This window comes from Ambystoma mexicanum, chromosome 10 (genome assembly GCF_040938575.1).
Source record: "Ambystoma mexicanum isolate Mex_15411 chromosome 10, UKY_AmexF1_1, whole genome shotgun sequence".
NCBI lineage: Eukaryota > Metazoa > Chordata > Amphibia > Caudata > Ambystomatidae > Ambystoma > Ambystoma mexicanum.
The window spans coordinates 1,304,975,334-1,304,993,565 of NC_090932.1; the positions used below are offsets into that span (position 1 = coordinate 1,304,975,334).

General features: G+C 45.2%; 1 protein-coding gene across 2 annotated transcripts in view; it reads left to right on the forward strand.

Moving 5' to 3' along the window:
• Nucleotides 1–18,232, forward strand: part of POLE (DNA polymerase epsilon, catalytic subunit) — an 867,587-nt gene that overhangs the window by 450,027 nt on the left and 399,328 nt on the right. For both annotated transcript variants that reach the window (XM_069619327.1, XM_069619326.1), the window contains exons 31-32: nucleotides 539–751; nucleotides 928–1,071. In XM_069619327.1, coding sequence (XP_069475428.1) covers nucleotides 539–751; nucleotides 928–1,071 — 357 coding nt within the window. The remainder of the gene's footprint in view (nucleotides 1–538; nucleotides 752–927; nucleotides 1,072–18,232) is intronic.

The window sequence follows — 18,232 nt, forward strand, 5'->3', positions numbered from 1 at the left end:
CATTGAAGTTCTCATTCGTTTTTCTGTGCATTTTATGACGTGTTGTAGAAGTACTTCATACTACAGTCATTGTAAAAGTGAAGAAACGTGCCTAGTGTAATGAACATTACTGAAATTACAATCTGTCACTTTCCCATTACTCCCATGTCCTTCTAGTACCACACCAGAGCTCTGGATCTTCTCTTCCTAGTGTTCATCACTAGAATTGTGGCACAAAAAGCTCAAGTGTGGTTAGAACATTTCTTGACCCAGGAATGTCCCAGTTTTGATCAAGAAATACGTCTGCATTGAATGTAATCAAAATTCCCAGTAAACAATGGAATATCTTTTTGTCTAGAAATTTGGTGAGAAAATCTTGAAGTCTCAAATTGTTTTTATATTATTAATCATACAAAAGTATTTTAATTAGTCACATGGACACATACTTGTTGCATATTTTACTCTGCATAACCATACTCTGGGCTTCAGACACTGAAGATAGCAGTGTTGTTCATGACCCACCCTCACACTTGCTCTCTTTGGCTGTCTATCGCCTCAGGAGGAGCGGCTTGTCTGGCTCGGATATCACAAGAAAAAGTGGGAATTGCAAGCTCGGCAACGAAGAGACCGCCAGAAGAAACGTCGGCTGGAGGATGGTGAGGCTGTAACAGGAGGCGGAGGTCTGATCCGCGATGGACCCACTTCTGGTCTTGGCAACTTCTTGCGCAAAACAGCACGTAGCATCCTGGACATGCCCTGGCAGATTGTGCAGGTAAAACGCTGTGGTCCTTAGAAATGTATAAACTGTTCTGGGAGGGATTCATTGTGATACAATATTTAGTGAGGACCCATGGATTCCGATATACTCGGAGCAGAGTATACATAGCTCCTACTGTGCACTGGGGCCTCTAGTGATCTTTCCCCTGATGATATTTAATTCTCTTCCAGGTAGGAGAAACCAACATGCCAGGGCTGTTTCGACTCTGGGCTGTGATTGGCAGTGACCTGCACTGCATCAAACTCAATATACCTCGAGTCTTCTATGTCAACCAGCGCATCCCTAAGTCTGAGGATAGTGCTGTTTACAGAAAGGTGAGACATCTACTTTTCTCCCAGGCTCATAGTGAACAGCAGTGAATATCTAATGTGGCATGCACACAAAGACCCCTTACACAGATGACTACCAGGATGGAGGTCTAAAATGTGTACACTCCTCATTGCAGCTAAGGCATGTGTCGCTTCCGAATAGTCTTTGGAGCGGTCATGCTGCAATGAGAAGTGTACTACACTATGACCATCATCAGACTGAAGTCAGATGTCATTTGAGAGCCCCCAGTATGCCAACGTAATCTGTCTGTTTAACTTGGGTATTTGGAGTTGGATGATGCAAGGTAATGAGGACAATTGGGTGGCCTTTAGCCACTTACCATCACAAGATCTTTTCACCCACTTCTTCGTTCATCTAAGCAGGCCTGAGACATGTGGGTAGACTGAGTTTTCTTTCCGCTGACATGGAAGAACAAAGCAGCCATTAAACATGTCAAATTTTATGTTTTACGTTTGAAACTCAGCAAGGCAATAATGCGCAGTGTGTATTGTATGAATATTGTTGTATCTGTACTATCATGTGTCTCTACAACACCACTTGTTGATGAACATGCTGTATATACAAATGGTAAATCCACTGAATGAGTGTGCTATATCTAAAAGTGGGTTTCACATTAACCCATTGACCATTTAATCTGATTCACATGGTGCGCGATGGGTGTACTCTGCACATTCAACAAAGTGTGCTATGTCCGAAAGGTGGGGTAGCAATTAAATGCAAGAATTTGTAGTGAGGTCCCTTTGGCTTGGACTGCCACATTGGGCCCCAGGACTCCCCAAACTCCCGGATGCCTGCAATGCCAATTTTCAGGAGTGTGCAGGGTTTGTGGATTTGCATAGATTCACAGACCTTGACTCCCGATTCACAGACTTGTTCATGTTCACGGAACAGCAGGAAGAATCCACAAACTCTGGAATAAAGTCTGCGAACCTGAAAACATAGGGGAAACGTTCAAAATATCAAAACGGCAAGAAAAAATATGTTAAAAATCTGAGACCCGAGCACTTACAGCCCCAAAAGCAGATTACAGGCAACATATACCAGCAGGCAGCCATCCCTGCCACAGACAGCCAAAGGAGAAAAAAAGGGATGCCTGCCCACATATTTTGATTTGATTGATACCGCGCACCATTGACCCTGAGGCATGAGGGTGCCATCAAACAAGCAAATACAAAGTCAAATAGCCCGAATAATAGGCACAAAGTATTTAGTATTTTAGTATTTTATTTATTTCTATAGCGCACCAGGCCCAGGGGCAACCGGGCGCTTAACTTAGTTACAACAAGATGAAAGCATGACAAGGCAATGTGACAGAGTATTACAGGAGTATTACAGGAAGATTTACAAAATTTACAAAATATACATTCAAGCGAATATCGATAAGGCAGTGATTTACAGGATAGTTAATAAGGGATGCAGAGTAGGTCAAAGTGCAAGTAGGGCAGTAAACTGGTGTTAGCTGTCTTGGGCGGATAGCCAAGCTTTGGTAAGGTGTTTGAATTTCAGGAAGGAAGGTTCTGCTCTAAGGTCATTGGGGAGTGAGTTCCAAAGTTTGGCTGCCAGGATGGGGAAGCTGGTTCCACCTGATCTTTGGAGATTAAAACGCGGGATGACAAGGCAGTTGGCTTGGGCCGCTCTGCGAGGTCTGGTGGAATTGTGGAAAGAGAATCTGTTTGCCAGGTAGCGAGGGGCTTGGTTGTGGAGGCATTTGTGTGTGAGAGCCAGGGACTTCAAGGAGATGCGATGTGGGATAGAGAGCCAGTGCAGGTTGCGCCTGGTGTCAGATATATGCTGGCGCCTAGGAATGTTAAGGGCCGCTCTGATCGCATTGTTTTGGACAATTTGTAGCTTGTTTAAGTTGCGGAGATTAGTACCTAGATAGAGGGCATTACAGTAGTCGACCTTGGATAGTACGAGGGTCCTGGCCAAGGTTACGCAGTTGGCTGTGGTTAGGAACGGGCGACAGGCGGTGATGAGCTTGCAAGTATACGCTGCTGCAGATGAGACTGCGTTAGACTGTCTAGTCAAGGATAGGGTTGAGTCGATGTAAATCCCTAGGGTTTTCGTGTCCTTAGCAATAGGGATGGTGTTCCCATCAATGGTGAAAGACTTGAAAGCAGGGTCAAGTTTAGTGAGTTTTTGTGGTGAACCAAGAATGAGGAGCTCTGTCTTTTCATCATTTAGGCAGAGGCCGTGTTGGGCCATCCACGCTTGGATGACCTGGTAGATGGCGTTGATGGCGAGGGAGTCAGTTGTGTAGTCTCCTGTGATGGGGATTAGTATCTGTGTGTCGTCAGCGTAATTGGTATACGTGACGCCCAAATGGTCCAAAATATCAAAAAGGGGTTTGGTAAACACGTTATATAACGTGGGCGAGACACAAGACCCTTGAGGGCACACCACAAGAGACCGGAGCGGGTGGTGCGGCCGCAAGTGGGGAAAACACGCGCATTGATCTATTATCCAGGAAGGATCTGATCCAAGTAGAGGCATTTTCTGAGAAATGTGCGGCTGATTTGAGGTGATGGCAGAGAATTTTGTGATTGACAAGATCAAAAGCAGCAGAGAGGTCCAGGAGAAGTAATAACGCCAGTTTGCCTTTGTCTTTGAGATCTTCGATCTGCGTTTTTAAATCGATAAGGGCGGTCTCAGTGCCATGGCGAGGCCGGAACCCTGATTGCCTGAGTCCCAGAAGTTTATTTGATTCAAGGTATTCCTGAATTTGTAGGTAGGCCGCGCGGTCAAGGATTTTTAGTAAAAAAGGTACAGTGGTAATTGGTCTGTAGTTTGTGGGTATGCTGGGATCCAGGGTAGGTTTTTTCAGAAGCGGGATGACCCACGCATCCTTAAGATTGTCCGGTACAATCCCAGAGCTAAAGGAGGAGTTGATGAGCGTAGTGATGAATGGTGCTAGGTCGTGAGCTGCTTCCTTAATAATAGGTGCAGGACAAAGGTCACCCTGACAATTGGACGGTTTAAGGCTAGTGATGATCTTTTCCACTTCGAGAATGGAGAGTGGAGAGAAGCTAAAAGGAGTCAGAGTCTGTGATAGAGATGTTTATGGTAGGTATAGGGATCTGTAGAGGGTTGGATTGAAGGCTAGATTGTTTGTTGTTGATTTTAATTTGGAGAGTGGCAATCTTACCTAGGAGAGCTTCTTGGATTTTGGAGCACCAGGTGCTATCTTTGGTACAGGTGTCAGGTGGAGTAACAGGAGTTTCAAGTTCTTTTAGGATTTCAAACAATTCTTTGGTGTTAGATTTGGCTTGTTCGATGCGTTTGTTGTATGTGTCTTTTTTTGCCTGGAATATAGCTTCCTTGTAGTTAAGGGTGGCCAGGAGTACGCGTGATTTGTTAGCTAGAGAGTGATTGCTTCTCCAGTGGGATTCTGCAATTCGTTTTTCTTTGCGTAGAGCTCTGAGATGGGGTGTAAACCAAGAGTTTAGGTGGGCTCGAGGTTTAGATTTTCTCAGTTTCGAGGGTGCAATGGTGTCTAAGGCTATAAGCATGGCCCGGTTGAATGTGTCGACCAGGGCCGTAGGGTCAGAGCATGAGGGATCCCGGTCATTGAGAGCTGGAAGGAGGAGGGGGAGGAGTCTATCGCAGGTAATGTTGCGTTTGTTACGGGTGGCCATAGCCGGGGCAATGTTGTGAGGGAGGCTGATAGGTTTGGACTCAATATTGAATGTAATTAAGTTGTGGTCTGTCCAAGCGCACTGTTGGTTAGAGGTGATGTTGATGGAACAGTTGAGGGCGGCTAGCCAGTCAAGGGTTCTGCCCTTGTTGTGGGTGGGTTGGTTTAGGAACTGAGTGAATCCAGCATTAGTGAGGATGTTGTCAATAGACGAAGCAGCAGTGTCCTTGGGGTCGTGGAGGCCTAAGTTGAAATCCCCCAGTATCATGACCTGGGAGATAGCTTTGGTGTTGTGTGTGAAGATGTTAGAGAGGTCCTCCGCGAAGGTGGATAGTGGGCCGGGTGGCCGGTAGAGTAGATGGAAGGTGATAGAATGGTTAGGTGTGACAGCTAGTTTAGCTGTCAGTGCTTCCAGAGTGGAGGAGTGATGTGTGGCTGAGAGGTGGAAGTTCAGAGCGTTTTTGTGGATGATGGCAATGCCACCTCCTTTAGATTGGATGGAATTACGGTCATGTCTGATAATGTTGTAGCCTGGAGGGATAGCGAGGGAGAGAAGAGGACCTGAAGCTGGGTGGAGCCAGGTTTCAGTGATTGCTATAAAGTCGAGGTCAAGGTTGAGGATCAAGTCAGCTACTTCTAGGGCGTGAGCCGGGAGTGATCTGGCGTTGATTAGCGCGCCTTTGATATTGTTTGAGTTAGGGGAGTTGGAAGATGGTGGTAGATTAGGTGAAAGTGTGGGTGGTGACAAAGGGAGAGGCAGTTTGATGCGGTGAGCTAAATGATGGGAAGCGTGGGTAAGACGCGAGCCAAGTCTAGCATTTCTCAAGGAGATAGAGCAGGGTAGGTTAGGTAAAGGTCTGGTGGCGAAGTGCTGGATCCAGAGGGCTGGGTTGTTAAGATAAGGGTTGGTGTGGTGAGCGTGGGATGGCATAGTTGAGGTGTGATGCAAGTAAGAGTGGCAGATAGGGGTGGTGGTATGGTATAGTGCAGTGCAGCCAGAGTGCAGTATAAGGAGGAGAAGGGTGGGCAGCAGTCTGGTAAGTAGGGTACTGAAAGAGTACAGAGGAGAGTTTGCAGTAGTTAGACTGTTGGTGGGGGGCATGTTGACCTAGTAGAGTCTAAGCGCGCGTGGTCTGGTAAGGATCGCGAGGGCGACCATATGACACTTACACAATTACAGTAGTCTGTTAGTGACCAAAGGCACAACACAATTGCAGTGGTCAGTTAGCGACCATAAGGCACAACACAATTGCAGTGGTCCGTTAGCGACCATAAGGCACAACACAGTTGCGGTGGTCCGTTAGCGACCATAAGGCACAACACATTTGCAGTGGTCCGTTAGCGACCATAAGGCACAACACAATTACAGTGGTCTGTTAGCGACCATAAGGCACAACACAATTACAGTGGTCTGTTAGCGACCATAAGGCACAACACAATTACAGTGGTCCGTTAGCGACCATAAGGCACAACACAATTGCAGTGATCAGTTAGCGACCATAAGGCACAACACAATTACAGTGGTCCGTAAGCGACCATAAGGCACAACACAGTTGCGGTGGTCCGTTAGCGACCATAAGGCACAACACAATTACAGTGGTCTGTAAGCGACCAAAGGGCACAGCCAATAGCAGTCATGAGGCATAAAGCACTAGGGGCTGAAAATGACTGTACTATTAAGAGGTGACAGCAGTAACGCATAGAGGCGGTGGAGTTGGAGGCATAAGCGTATGTAGCAAACAGTTATCGAAGGTGAAAATAACCGAGTTCAAATGTTTGGGATTGCGGAGTAGCAGAAGACATACCAGAAAGCACAATAGTGTAGACTGAGGGTATCCCCTCTACTCACAATGGATTAAAGGTCCGAGTAGACACTGGCTCCAAGGCTCCGGAGGCGAACAGGGGGCAAACAGGGGCCTTAGTGCGGGCCTTTGTTGAGAGGCCGGCGTTCCCGCCTGCCGGCGGAAGGGGATAATTATGAATGGGGAGGTCAACCGCTGATTCGTGCGGCCAGAGCCTCGCTCTGGTGCCGCGATGCGCCCGCCATTGCTGGGCCAGGCGGAAGAATCTGCCGAAGTCAGTCGATTCTCAAGAAGCGTTGCGCTTCAGAACTCGACGTGCAGCTGGAAATCAATAAATATGCACGATGGGCATACCTGACTGTGATATGATGGCAGCCCTCGCCCTTGAGGGAATTCGGTGAGGCAGGGTGATCTGCAGCACGGCCGAACCGTGTGTAGCTGAAGATGCTCCTCGGCTCAGGAGGCTAGTGCTCCTGCCCTCCTCCGTGGTGTGCTGCTGCGGCTGGAGCGGTGAGGGCAGAGTTCCTGGCCCCTGGCTCCTATGGCTCCGAACAGGCTCTCAACAGGCCTTTGTATGGCCTTCGTAGGGCCGCCGGCACATCCGCCTGCCGGCGGATGTAGTGAGCTGGATAAGCGAGGCTTAGCCTCGTTGTGGCGCCGCGATGCGCCCGGCATGCGGGGGTCAGGCAGGAAGTAGGACAAGGCCAGGCAGGCCTTCGTTGCAGCTTACCAGCTGTTACGGTTTCCAGCGATGGGGAAAGGGCTCCTGCCCTCTTCCCTTGGATGGGGCGACGAAGTGTACAACATGGAACAAATTAGTAATACATATAACAAAGAAAAAACATACTGTTATATAAAACATGCAATCTGCAAGACATGAGGAAATTAAAGGATAGTTCCGGGACTTTTTTTTTATTGTCCCTACGGTTCGGCCATGTGTTTTTAAGCATAAATCGGTAGATCGTAGAAAACTTTCTTATGGACCATACCCGACTTTTCGTCCATTAACGCACTCGAAATCAGCCGCCATTTTCTGATAATCCTCTCACTTGCCGCATCGCCCTGGCTCACCTGCTTTTGCGGCACTAAATCAAATCCCCCGCCCCTGAAACAGACTTTATCAAAACATTCATATTCCCCGCCTCTATCCGTGACGTGACTGAGCTGCGTAGGCAAACGCGCCCAGGCGTCTTCTACGCGACTCCACACAGAACCCGGAAATCAACACAGATGAGCTCACACAACACAGCGCGCCACAATCGGGAATATGAAACTGTACTTTTAAATTAAGCTTCAAGATTGTAAATTTGGTAAAGTACATTTATTTGACATCAAATGTTTTGAGAATATTCAGCGATTTTCATTTTTATTTGCTCACGTTCCAAAAAGTTCGTTTTGAGGCACGCGATGTTCCTTTGCTGTACACAGGGTCTTAGATCATCTCACAATACAGCGCCACAATTCGGAATATGAAACTGTGGTTTAAAAGCAAACGGCAAGATTGTACATTTGGCAAAGTACATTTATTCGACATCAAATGTTTAGAGAATATTCTGGGATTTGCATTTTTCTTTGCTCTCGATCCAAAATAGTTCGTCTTGAGGCAAGCGATGTTCGTGTGCAGTACACAGGGTGTTGGTTTACGATAAAATAAGCTCTTCGGTCGCACTGATAATCGTATGGCTGTTCCAACAACGAGGCACTAGGCCACCACAACGGTCTGTATGTTGAATCTAGCCGTTAGTACCGCGTAAGGGCATACTTGTACTTGGCGATCGTCCCATAAAATGGTCAGGGTGGTAACGTTGTTCACGCGGAGAAGCAACTGGCGGTTAAAAAACCCATCCGCCGGTGTCTGGTACTCGTGACACATGCAGTAATGCATGATGTACCTGTTTGAAAAACATAAAAAATGAAATTAGTCTCACCATCAGATCTTTATTAAAATTATTCATTTTATATATTAGGTCGGGAAATTATTTCATAGCTAGGACAGTGCAACTGGGTATTATACATCAAGGGGTGGCTGTAGGATACTGAGACAGTCCCCCAGTGCAGGGGTTGACAGGGAGGCAGTGCAGGTGGAGAGTGGAAGGGCCCAGGACCGAGGTCGCAGACAGTGGACCAGTTGTAGCAGGGGAGAGGGAGAGAGAAAGCAGAAGCAAAGAGGAAGGTTTTGAGGTGCTTCCGTAAAAGGAGATGGTTCTCCTCAAGATAGTGGCGGTACAAAACAATATGCCACATAGAACGAACAAGTACAACTTAACCCGTCTTTAAAGCTACTGTATAGTAATTAAATTGCGGTATAAACTCATCTAAAGAGTTACTTACATTATATTTGCATTTTCCATTGTGTCTGTGTGTAGGGCAGCCCCGAAATACCACTCCTTCTATGCCGACGTTATTTCTTCTAATTAACGAACATGAAATGGCTTCATTATCGTTTCTTACGTTATTGCCCCACACCCCCAAAAAGAAGTCTTTCGGGATGTCCCGGCCTGTCAAGGTCAAATAACAATACAACCTTATACTGAGTCGTGGGCCATTCCGGCACCCGAGCAAAAAATCAAAGCAGCTGACCTTCACTTCGAACGAGCGCACATTCCTATTTAGCAACATTCAGTGTAAGGCCATCTCACAGGACTTGAAATTTACACTCCATTTTTGCATTTTGTCTGCGTGCTTTGCAGCCCCAGAGAACCATAAATACGGAGACATTCTATATTTTTTGAAAAATGATTTATAATACTGTTTGGTTTAATTTAATGCGCAGATGAACAAGGTTGGATAGACACATTGCATGTACACTGAGCAATCACTTTAATTTACACATTACATAGATACACATATTCAATGGGCCTGCGACATGAGGAGACTCGAGAGAACAGACAATCGAATTACAATCATTTAATCCGTGATGTGTATTTCTCAATGAGCTCTTCTTTAGGTGGACATGGAACAGAGGCAATGTTGGGTGGCAATGCAGTTGTCCCCTGCACAGGTTCGTTCACAACTCCATTTATGTGCCTATCTAGGACGTCAACAATAAGTCTCTCAATAAACTCATATTGCATATCCTCAAACACTGGTTTGATCACCCATTGTTTACTTCTTTTAGTGAAGGCCTTATTGTAGCGAAGCGTCCCTAAAGTTCAGGTCGTCCTACTTTGTTGACGTCCAACATTATGGTTATGTGCCAAGACCGCTAGAAGAGTCCGATTTATCATGCCCTCCATGCCAAAATGCAATCGTTTTGGCCTGTACTTTAGGCACATATTGTGGAACACCTCCAAATCTCCTGTGTGGCAGAATTCCGTGAGTCCCCTCAAATCTCTTGTTATAGTTTTATCAAATACAATCTTTTCAATGGCTTTGTGAGTGGGTGATGAAGGAATCAACCACTTCTTCTTCCGTGCCTCCTCTGTGGACAAATGGCCATGTTCACAATTGTGGAAATGTTGGTTTGTGTTCCAACGGTGAACGTTTGTGCAGTGTAGCATTACTGACCGCCATTTTTCCAGTAGAATTTCCAACGACCCTCCACATGTTTTTGAGCTCCACCAAAGATGGTTGCTGATTGACTTGGACCACTGTGAAATACCTTGCGTTTCTTTTTTTTTACCTGCAGCAGACATTTTTTTATTGATTGTTTTTGCAAGATGCCAAACGTCAAATTGGTGATTTATATTTTTGTACTCTTCTCTCATTGTCTTGCCAATTGAAACGTGTCTGTCCGTGGCTATCAGGTCGATCACCATTCCCCGCGATTGTAGTTCTTGCAATGATGCTACAAAGCCAACTTTCTCCATGGCCACTGAGGATGTACTTTGTGACACCTGCACGACCACCGAACTCACAATTTTCTTACTTTCCATGTCCTGAAAGTGGTAGGTGCAGTACTTGGCTGAAAATCCTGGGCTGTCGCACTGTCCATCACCTGCTAGCCTGAACCGTTTGCCCGCGAATGTACTATCAATAGACATTTTTTCCATTCTCCAAGCTTCGCTAATGGCTGGAAATAGATAATCGGTTTGGTATTTGTAGAACTGAGTTTTCGCAATGAAATGGATTCCCACAAACTGAAAGAAAGACTCTAACTTTTTAAAACTTGAACCACTAAAAAGTGCAGCCGCTGCACAAAGTAGATTGCCTGCTGGCAGTTGCCCCAGCATGGGTTGTGCAGACCATGAGAAAGATGATATTTTGTACAGGTGGCATGTATTTTAAGGTTAGTGCCTCGAATTGCACGAGTCACATTGATCAATGGCTCCCCACATACTTCCCCACCAACCGAATGCCCACATTTCATCCGAATAATAATATCAATCAAACAACTATCGAATACAATGAATTTGGCCTCTTTCCTTATACTGTCACTCTGCATCCCAGCCGGTTCGGCCTGTAACGTTGAGGACATGTCACTCACATGAAAGGTAGAATCTATGATATCGTCTTCCGCTATGTTCAGTGATATTGATGGTGTTTCATTGTCGTCCACTTCATTCTCTTCCATTGCAACATCTGTTCCTTCTCCGGCGATGGGTGAATAAGACAATTTCTTCAACTTTCTCGCGGTCTTAGTTTTTGCGGGTGTGGATTCTGTGAACTGATCTCCGACTGCATCCGAACTACCAGGAGGACATTCACTATCAATGGCTGGATGTGGTATAGCTCCGTTGTCAATCACTTCATATTCTTCCCATTGGCACGATGCATCTCCAGTCTCAAGTCCCTGCCAAAAGGTTTGACAAGCAACATCTCTCGTTCGCTTCACTGTCTGTGTAGATCTAGTTCGTACACCCACTCGCAACTAGAGGACAGATTGGAAAAGGGATGTTCAGTTTAAACACAACTTACAGTATTGAACTATTAACAGTGAAAAACAACATAATATAGTGACCAGGACACTAACCTTCTTTTGCTTTCTTTTCTTTGAAACTTTCTTGCCTCGAACTTCAACATCAGGACGCTGTTGATCCGACTCGTGTGTGCATGTCTCCACTTCCTCTTGCGCTGCAACGACTATATTTTCATGATAAGCACATCCATCACGCACTGACGCTCCATCGACTCCCTGAAACATAGAACTTTCATTAGTATGTATAATAATATTGAAAACACAAAATGTACTTGGGTACCAATACCCACGTACATCTCAATAGCAAAACACGAATGAACGCTTTGTGTAGAACATTCAAACGACAATTATTCACGCATTGTTGATCTAGTTAGATGGAACTGTCAAGATCCATACCTCGGGCTCCTCATAGACTTCCATTGATGATATTATTGAAGATGATGCTTCAGTAACTCCCTGAAACACAGTAATTGCATTAGTATGGTTTTCTATTTTGTTAAAAAGAACATAAACTTTGTGCAGGCGTCAACGGCTCATCTAAATAGACCTGCACAAATGATCAGTTGTCTAAAATAAATAATGGATATCTAAATATGATTCGATTTGCTCGATCGTTGGAAGTGTCACCACCCAGAGATCTGCATCAACTACTAGGGGTGATGTCCTTGTAGAAGAAGCTCCGTCATCTCCCTGAAACATAGTACTTGCGTTAATAAAGATGGAAGTATAGCGGATGTAATCACGTCATATGATTTCGCTTGATCGAACTGTCAGTATCCATACCTCGAAATGCATAAGAACATCAAGGGACGATGTAACTGCGGTGCACACTTCTGCAAGCTGTTGCGCCGACCCGTAACTGCATGCTCCCCCTTCTTCTTGGACTAATGCTCCATCGACTCCCTAAAACGTAGGACTTTCATTAGTAATGAACACAATATTGAAAAAAGAAGACACATAGGAGGGCGACGACAGAAGGACATATCAATGGCTAAAAACGAAAGAAACATTGTGTGTAACAATCACGCTACAAGAATGAAAGATCTGATGATCTCCATCGATGGAACTGTCTGGAAACGTACCTCGAGCATCTGAGTGACATCAACGGTTGTCGTCAATACGTTGGACTCCTCAGCATCTCCCTGAAAGACAGTACTTGCATTATTTTGGATAACAATAATTATAACTGAAAACAAAGACTAGAGGACGAGTACAAGGGTGTACCATTAGGTAAAATAATTACACGATAAATTAAAACTATTGATTTACATGCCTAAAAAAAGTCAGTGGCAGAATAGCCAAGTAAGATTACCCGATAGGCGCTTGAAGTGGCTGATGACTGCAATAACGACACGGATGGAGAATCTTCCGCCTTCATATTGAGTGGATTCATAAATGGGGAAATTATTGTTAGCTAATGCTACACACTACCGCAAGGCCGAGAGATAAATACGTAAACTTGACTCACCAGTGGAGGGATGTGGCCGAATAGAGTGGGAATAGCGTTTGAGAGCAATTTTCGCCTCGCTCGCGGTGTGTTCTTCTTTATTAGCAATGATGTGGAGTACATGTCTGAGCTAAAGTGCCTGCTGCAGATGCGGTATCGATCACCCCTCTTGTCCGCAAAGACTTCTAGGACTCTACTTTCAAGCTCAGACGGTGGATATCCGCAATATCGGACCCATTCTCTTATCTGATCTATTGTCTTAGGGAAAACATGCATTATAGTACCTTCAGATTTATTATGGGTCTTCGAAGGGCAACCGCCAATGGAACAGGCAGGCATTGTGGAAAGTTCTGAAAAGTAAAGATCAATAATTCTCTATGAATACCAATGTGTTAAAAAATTAAATGACACATAAAAGGTTCAATGCAAGGTTCGTTTTGGTTCTTGGAACTATACACGTTATTCACATGCGGATAAGTATTTGAATAACTTTAAAAGAATAGAAAAATAATTTGACTAAACTCAGAACATGTGACTAGTTCCTTGCATGTACTGTCTTGAACGAAAAGAAATTGGACGCAAAATGATTATGGTACATGGCCTTACCTTGACGAACAAACAGTTAGATGCAGGGATCAGAGTAGTTTCTTGTCGTAGAACAGGGAGCAGTTCACAGGTTGCAAACTGACGAGTTTCCTCGAAGTGGTCACGGAAGTTCACAGAGACGAAGAGCAGATAACCAGCACCTTCATGGGTTGACTAGCAAAGCGCAAAGAAGTTCTCATTAGAAATATGAAGTGGGTTATAAAGAATTCGAAACAGGGGTGTGTTTGTGAATGAATGACGTGTATATGTCGTGGCATTATGCGGTTTGCAAGGGGCCGTCCAGCGTGAGGGGGGATGCTTGGCAGGAGACACGGGGTCTGGAGGTAGACATGGGAACAACAACCCATGCTCTATAGACCACTTTGAAGTGTACATGGTCTTTGGCACCTCTTGGCCTTTATCGCTCCCTGACAGCTCCACTTGGCAGCACAAGTACCCCGGTGCGAACTGCCTTTGATAGGGCGGGGGGTGGATTGGGGCGGTGGTCGTGCAGACAAGACACAGGAAGACTCGTGAATGGAGACACACTTAGTTGGATTGCAGGGGGGCGTCCAGCGTGAGGGGGGATGCTTGGCAGGAGACACGGGGTCTGGAGGTAGACATGGGAACAACAACCCATGCTCTATAGACCACTTTGAAGTGTACATGGTCTTTGGCACCTCTTGGCCTTTATCGCTCCCTGACAGCTCCACTTGCCAGCACAAGTACCCCGGTGCGAACTGCCTTTGATAGGGCGGGGGGGTGGATTAGGGCGGTGATCGTGCAGACAAGACTCGTTTGCCGCAGGGCCTCACCAAGGAGAGGCCATCTAACTGCATGTAAGAGGCAGGCTGCAGGATCTAGTACATGGAAGGCAGGGGGGTGAGTTTATAAATACCTCACCCTCCCAGGAGAATATATGGGTGCAGTTCACCCTGGAGACCCTGGATGCCTAGGCAGTTAGTCAGCAGCAGGCTGGCCTGTGGTGGCAAGGCGGCACGGGCCAGAGGGGGTCATCTCTGTACCCGGTGCCCAAAAGGATGATTTATTATGATCAACCGTATTGATTATTTACCTATAACCATGTTTTGTATCAATAAAATCCAACGGCCTTTTATTGCCAACGCTTGAACAAAGTGGTGTGGCAAGTATTTTTGGGGGAGGAGGCAAGGCCGGGAGGCTTGATGCCAACCCGCAAAATAACATATGTATGTCTGCTGCATATGGGTTCAACGGTTATGTGGATTGAAGGTGGGCGGCCAGCGTGAGGGAGGATGCTGGCCGGAGACATGTGGTGTGACAAGACAAGGCACAGGAAGACTATTCAATGGAGACACACTAGATTCATTTAAAAAATCAAAACAACCATTGTTAAAATATATGTTGGGTTTTATTTTAGATCTTAATTTCAATTGAACATAAATAATAAACATTACACATTGTAAAGTTCCGGTTGCAGCACATCCAGGGAAAATCTGCGGTATTGTCCACTGTCGCTGGGGAAATGTTGTCTAATGGCAAGTACCGCACAGGCAGGTATTACTCTCCGAACGCGGTGTCCGAGCCTCCCGTGAAGCCACCAAGTGAAGCAACGATAGGCCACCAGCCTGTACCACCTGTGAAAAACAAAGATGCAATGGAACCAATTTACATGCGTTCGAATGATATGTAGATGTAATTTTATATGTGGGAGACGACCATGAAATAGTAGTGGCATCACTGACATCACAACCAGAGTATACTTACTCGTTACTCGGATTACGTGGACGAACAGTGCCGCGAAGTTCGTGCATAAGCACCATCATCCTCCTCAACACGGTCCGTGAGAGGCAGGCTTCCCTGAACTCTGGCAGCTCGGTGATGCATTGCGGACTTGGCTCGCCTTCCGAAATGTAGGCCAAGCACCTGGAATTTTCACGGCAGCAGCAGTTCTCCTCCTCAGTTGGCATTAGCTCGCACCGATTGCACGTGCACCAGGTGGAGACGCCGTCCATGCGACATGGTCCAGGCTCTTCATCCGTTGACTGGTCCTCCCAACTGCCGTCCGAATCCCCATCGTTTTCGTGTGCTTGCCTTTCCAGTAGTTCCTCCTCGGTGTACTCGGGCTCGTACATATACGGCATTATTGTAGCCATTGTGTGGTAAAGAAAGTAAAATAATTTACAGAGATGGTACAGGTGTTCACAAGGCCTAGAAGCGGCGAAGGTAGCTGACCAGAGCACAGAAACGAGTCACAGAATACTCAAAGTAACACAGAGAGAGTAATGGAATCGAAAATCTGCTGCTGTGTGTTGTGAAACGGTGTGTTTATACTTATTGAGGAAAGAGGCGTCCTGCCATTTCCATGGCGACACGTCATTAGCTGAGGCGCAGCGATTGTTGACACGAAACGTGCTTTGGCGTTGGGAAATGGGCAGTACGCGTCTGCTGTCAGGCTCAGGGGCGGGGGATTTGATTTAGTGCCGCAAAAGCAGGTGAGCCAGGGCGATGCGGCAAGTGAGAGGATTATCAGAAAATGGCGGCTGATTTCGAGTGCGTTAATGGACGAAAAGTCGGGTATGGTCCATAGGAAAGTTTTCTACGATCTACCGATTTATGCTTAAAAACACATGGCCGAACCGTAGGGACAATAAAAAAAAAGTCCCGGAACTATCCTTTAAACCTCATCAAAGCATGAGGCTAAGAGAAGGACTGTTATGTAAAAGAGACATGATGCAGGTCAGCTAATGGAAGCAGGTCAGTTCAAAACAATTTTTAGCTTGTTGTGCGGTGACAAATGCTTCAGGTCTGCAATTCTATTCAAGAACAAAAGGAAGCTGCTAGAGCCACATCCCACCACAATACAGTCTGTGTTCTCGGAGCTACACCAGTTGTCGATCTAAATTCTATGGAGGACCCTCAGGTCCTGAGTTCTAACACATTTGGGATCCACTTTTAGGTTGAGCCAAGCCAAAACATTTTTGAGTGCTTCCCTTGATTCAAACTGTCTCGGTTTATCAACATTAGTGATAATGAAATGTCTGGAATCCAGGACAAAGCTCATTAGGTTAGGGTCCGTGATTTTCGCGATTATGATTTTTTTTTTTTTTGTCTTTTGTTGAAGGTCCATTGTCCTCAGGGCAAGGTAAAGGGACAACTCTTTTCGCCTGCAGAGACAAACCCAAATGAACAGACTCGGTAGGGTCTGTTTGACATCCCTGATGAAACCCATTATGGACAGGGGGGTTTGATGGGACTTTTCCATTCTTCTAGATTCTGATTGTATAGGCTTCTGCGAGATTCACAAAGGTGACAAATACATACTCAAAAGATTAATTGGGAGTTTGAGAAATGGACATCTTTTGTGAATACAGGAATCGATTTGGTTGGGCTGGAAGTTACTAAGGTGGAGCTAGAGGGAAGTTGATGTCGAGCAGAGAGACCAGGTTTTCTGGAGCTATGTTTGGTTATAAAGATCGAGTTGAGTTTTAAAGGTTTTATTGGCTTTTGAGGCAGTGCTAACATTTGAGCAGAAAAAAACTGGTTTGGCTATGAAGAAGGATACCAGGTGAGTTGGGAGCAGAGAGAAAACGTATTTTGGAGGAGCAACCGAGGGATACCAGGTGTGAGTGAGCTGGAAGATATCATCTGGGAAGAGGGAGAGAGAATGACGGTACAGGAAGCAGAGAATATTATGAGGGAAGCATTTAAAGGACATAATTTTAAAGAAGACCACAGTCGATAACAGATTGGACAGTGGCTGCTGGTGATTTTGATTTTAGGGGTTTAAATATTTGCCACAAACAGTCGAACGACAACGTAGAGATGGAGCCTGAATCGTCCAATAGGGGTTCAGAGGAGAGAGGTGTAGGGTGTTTTTACCCATGAAAATAATTTTAATGGGTTACAATTGTGCATTATACAACAGTTTCTGTGAAACATTAACAGTTTGCAATTGGTTTTGATGATCCAATAGATGCAAGTCACCAACAGTGCACAGGAGCATTTCCCCAACACATTTTCATGATGCCTTTTCCCACAATATATGCCAGTATAAAAACATTTTCCTGCTGGCTGTGCCTATCCATTTCCATGCTGGCTGCTCCAATATATGCCAGTATTCCCATATAAGAACATACTCCAGTTTCACTGCTTGCGCCAATTCCAACAATCAGTATTTTATTTTTAAATCCATTCTATCAAATTTTCCATTCTGCAGAAAAGTACTCAGTAAGCTAAATGAACAAATAGATCTAATTAAATAGATCGAGAAATTGAAATAAAGGAGAAACCCATGATGTGTATATATAATGTAGCTAGAAGCAACAGTGAAAATATCATACAATGAAATTGATAGCTACCCAAGAGGAGTGTATAACAAACTGGGAGTAAATGAATTCATCTACTAAGTGCAGTCATTAAGGAAAGATTTGGACCAAAGATTATTTTCAGACTTATGATTTACTAATACTGTGAATTATTGAAAATAGCCCTGAAGAAAAGAGCCACTAGAAAAGCGTGCTGGTGATGTGATTCAGACCATTCATTGTTTAAAAGATTGGCTGTGATTCAGATTCATAAATTGTTTCAAGGACTGAGGTCCTGCATTTGTATAATCTAAGATGTTCAAACTATCAGACTGGAAAAGGTAATAGAACAGATGATTGAAACTTATACATATACTACATGGGAAAATACCATTATTGGAGTTGGCGCAAGCCATGAACAAAGTGTAATTTACTTGCAAAGAAGGTTTATGGGAGGCTAGCAGATAACGGGCCTCTAACTTGGTGATTTGGAACACTGGCCAATACTAATTGGTTCAGCAGAGGGGCTCCTT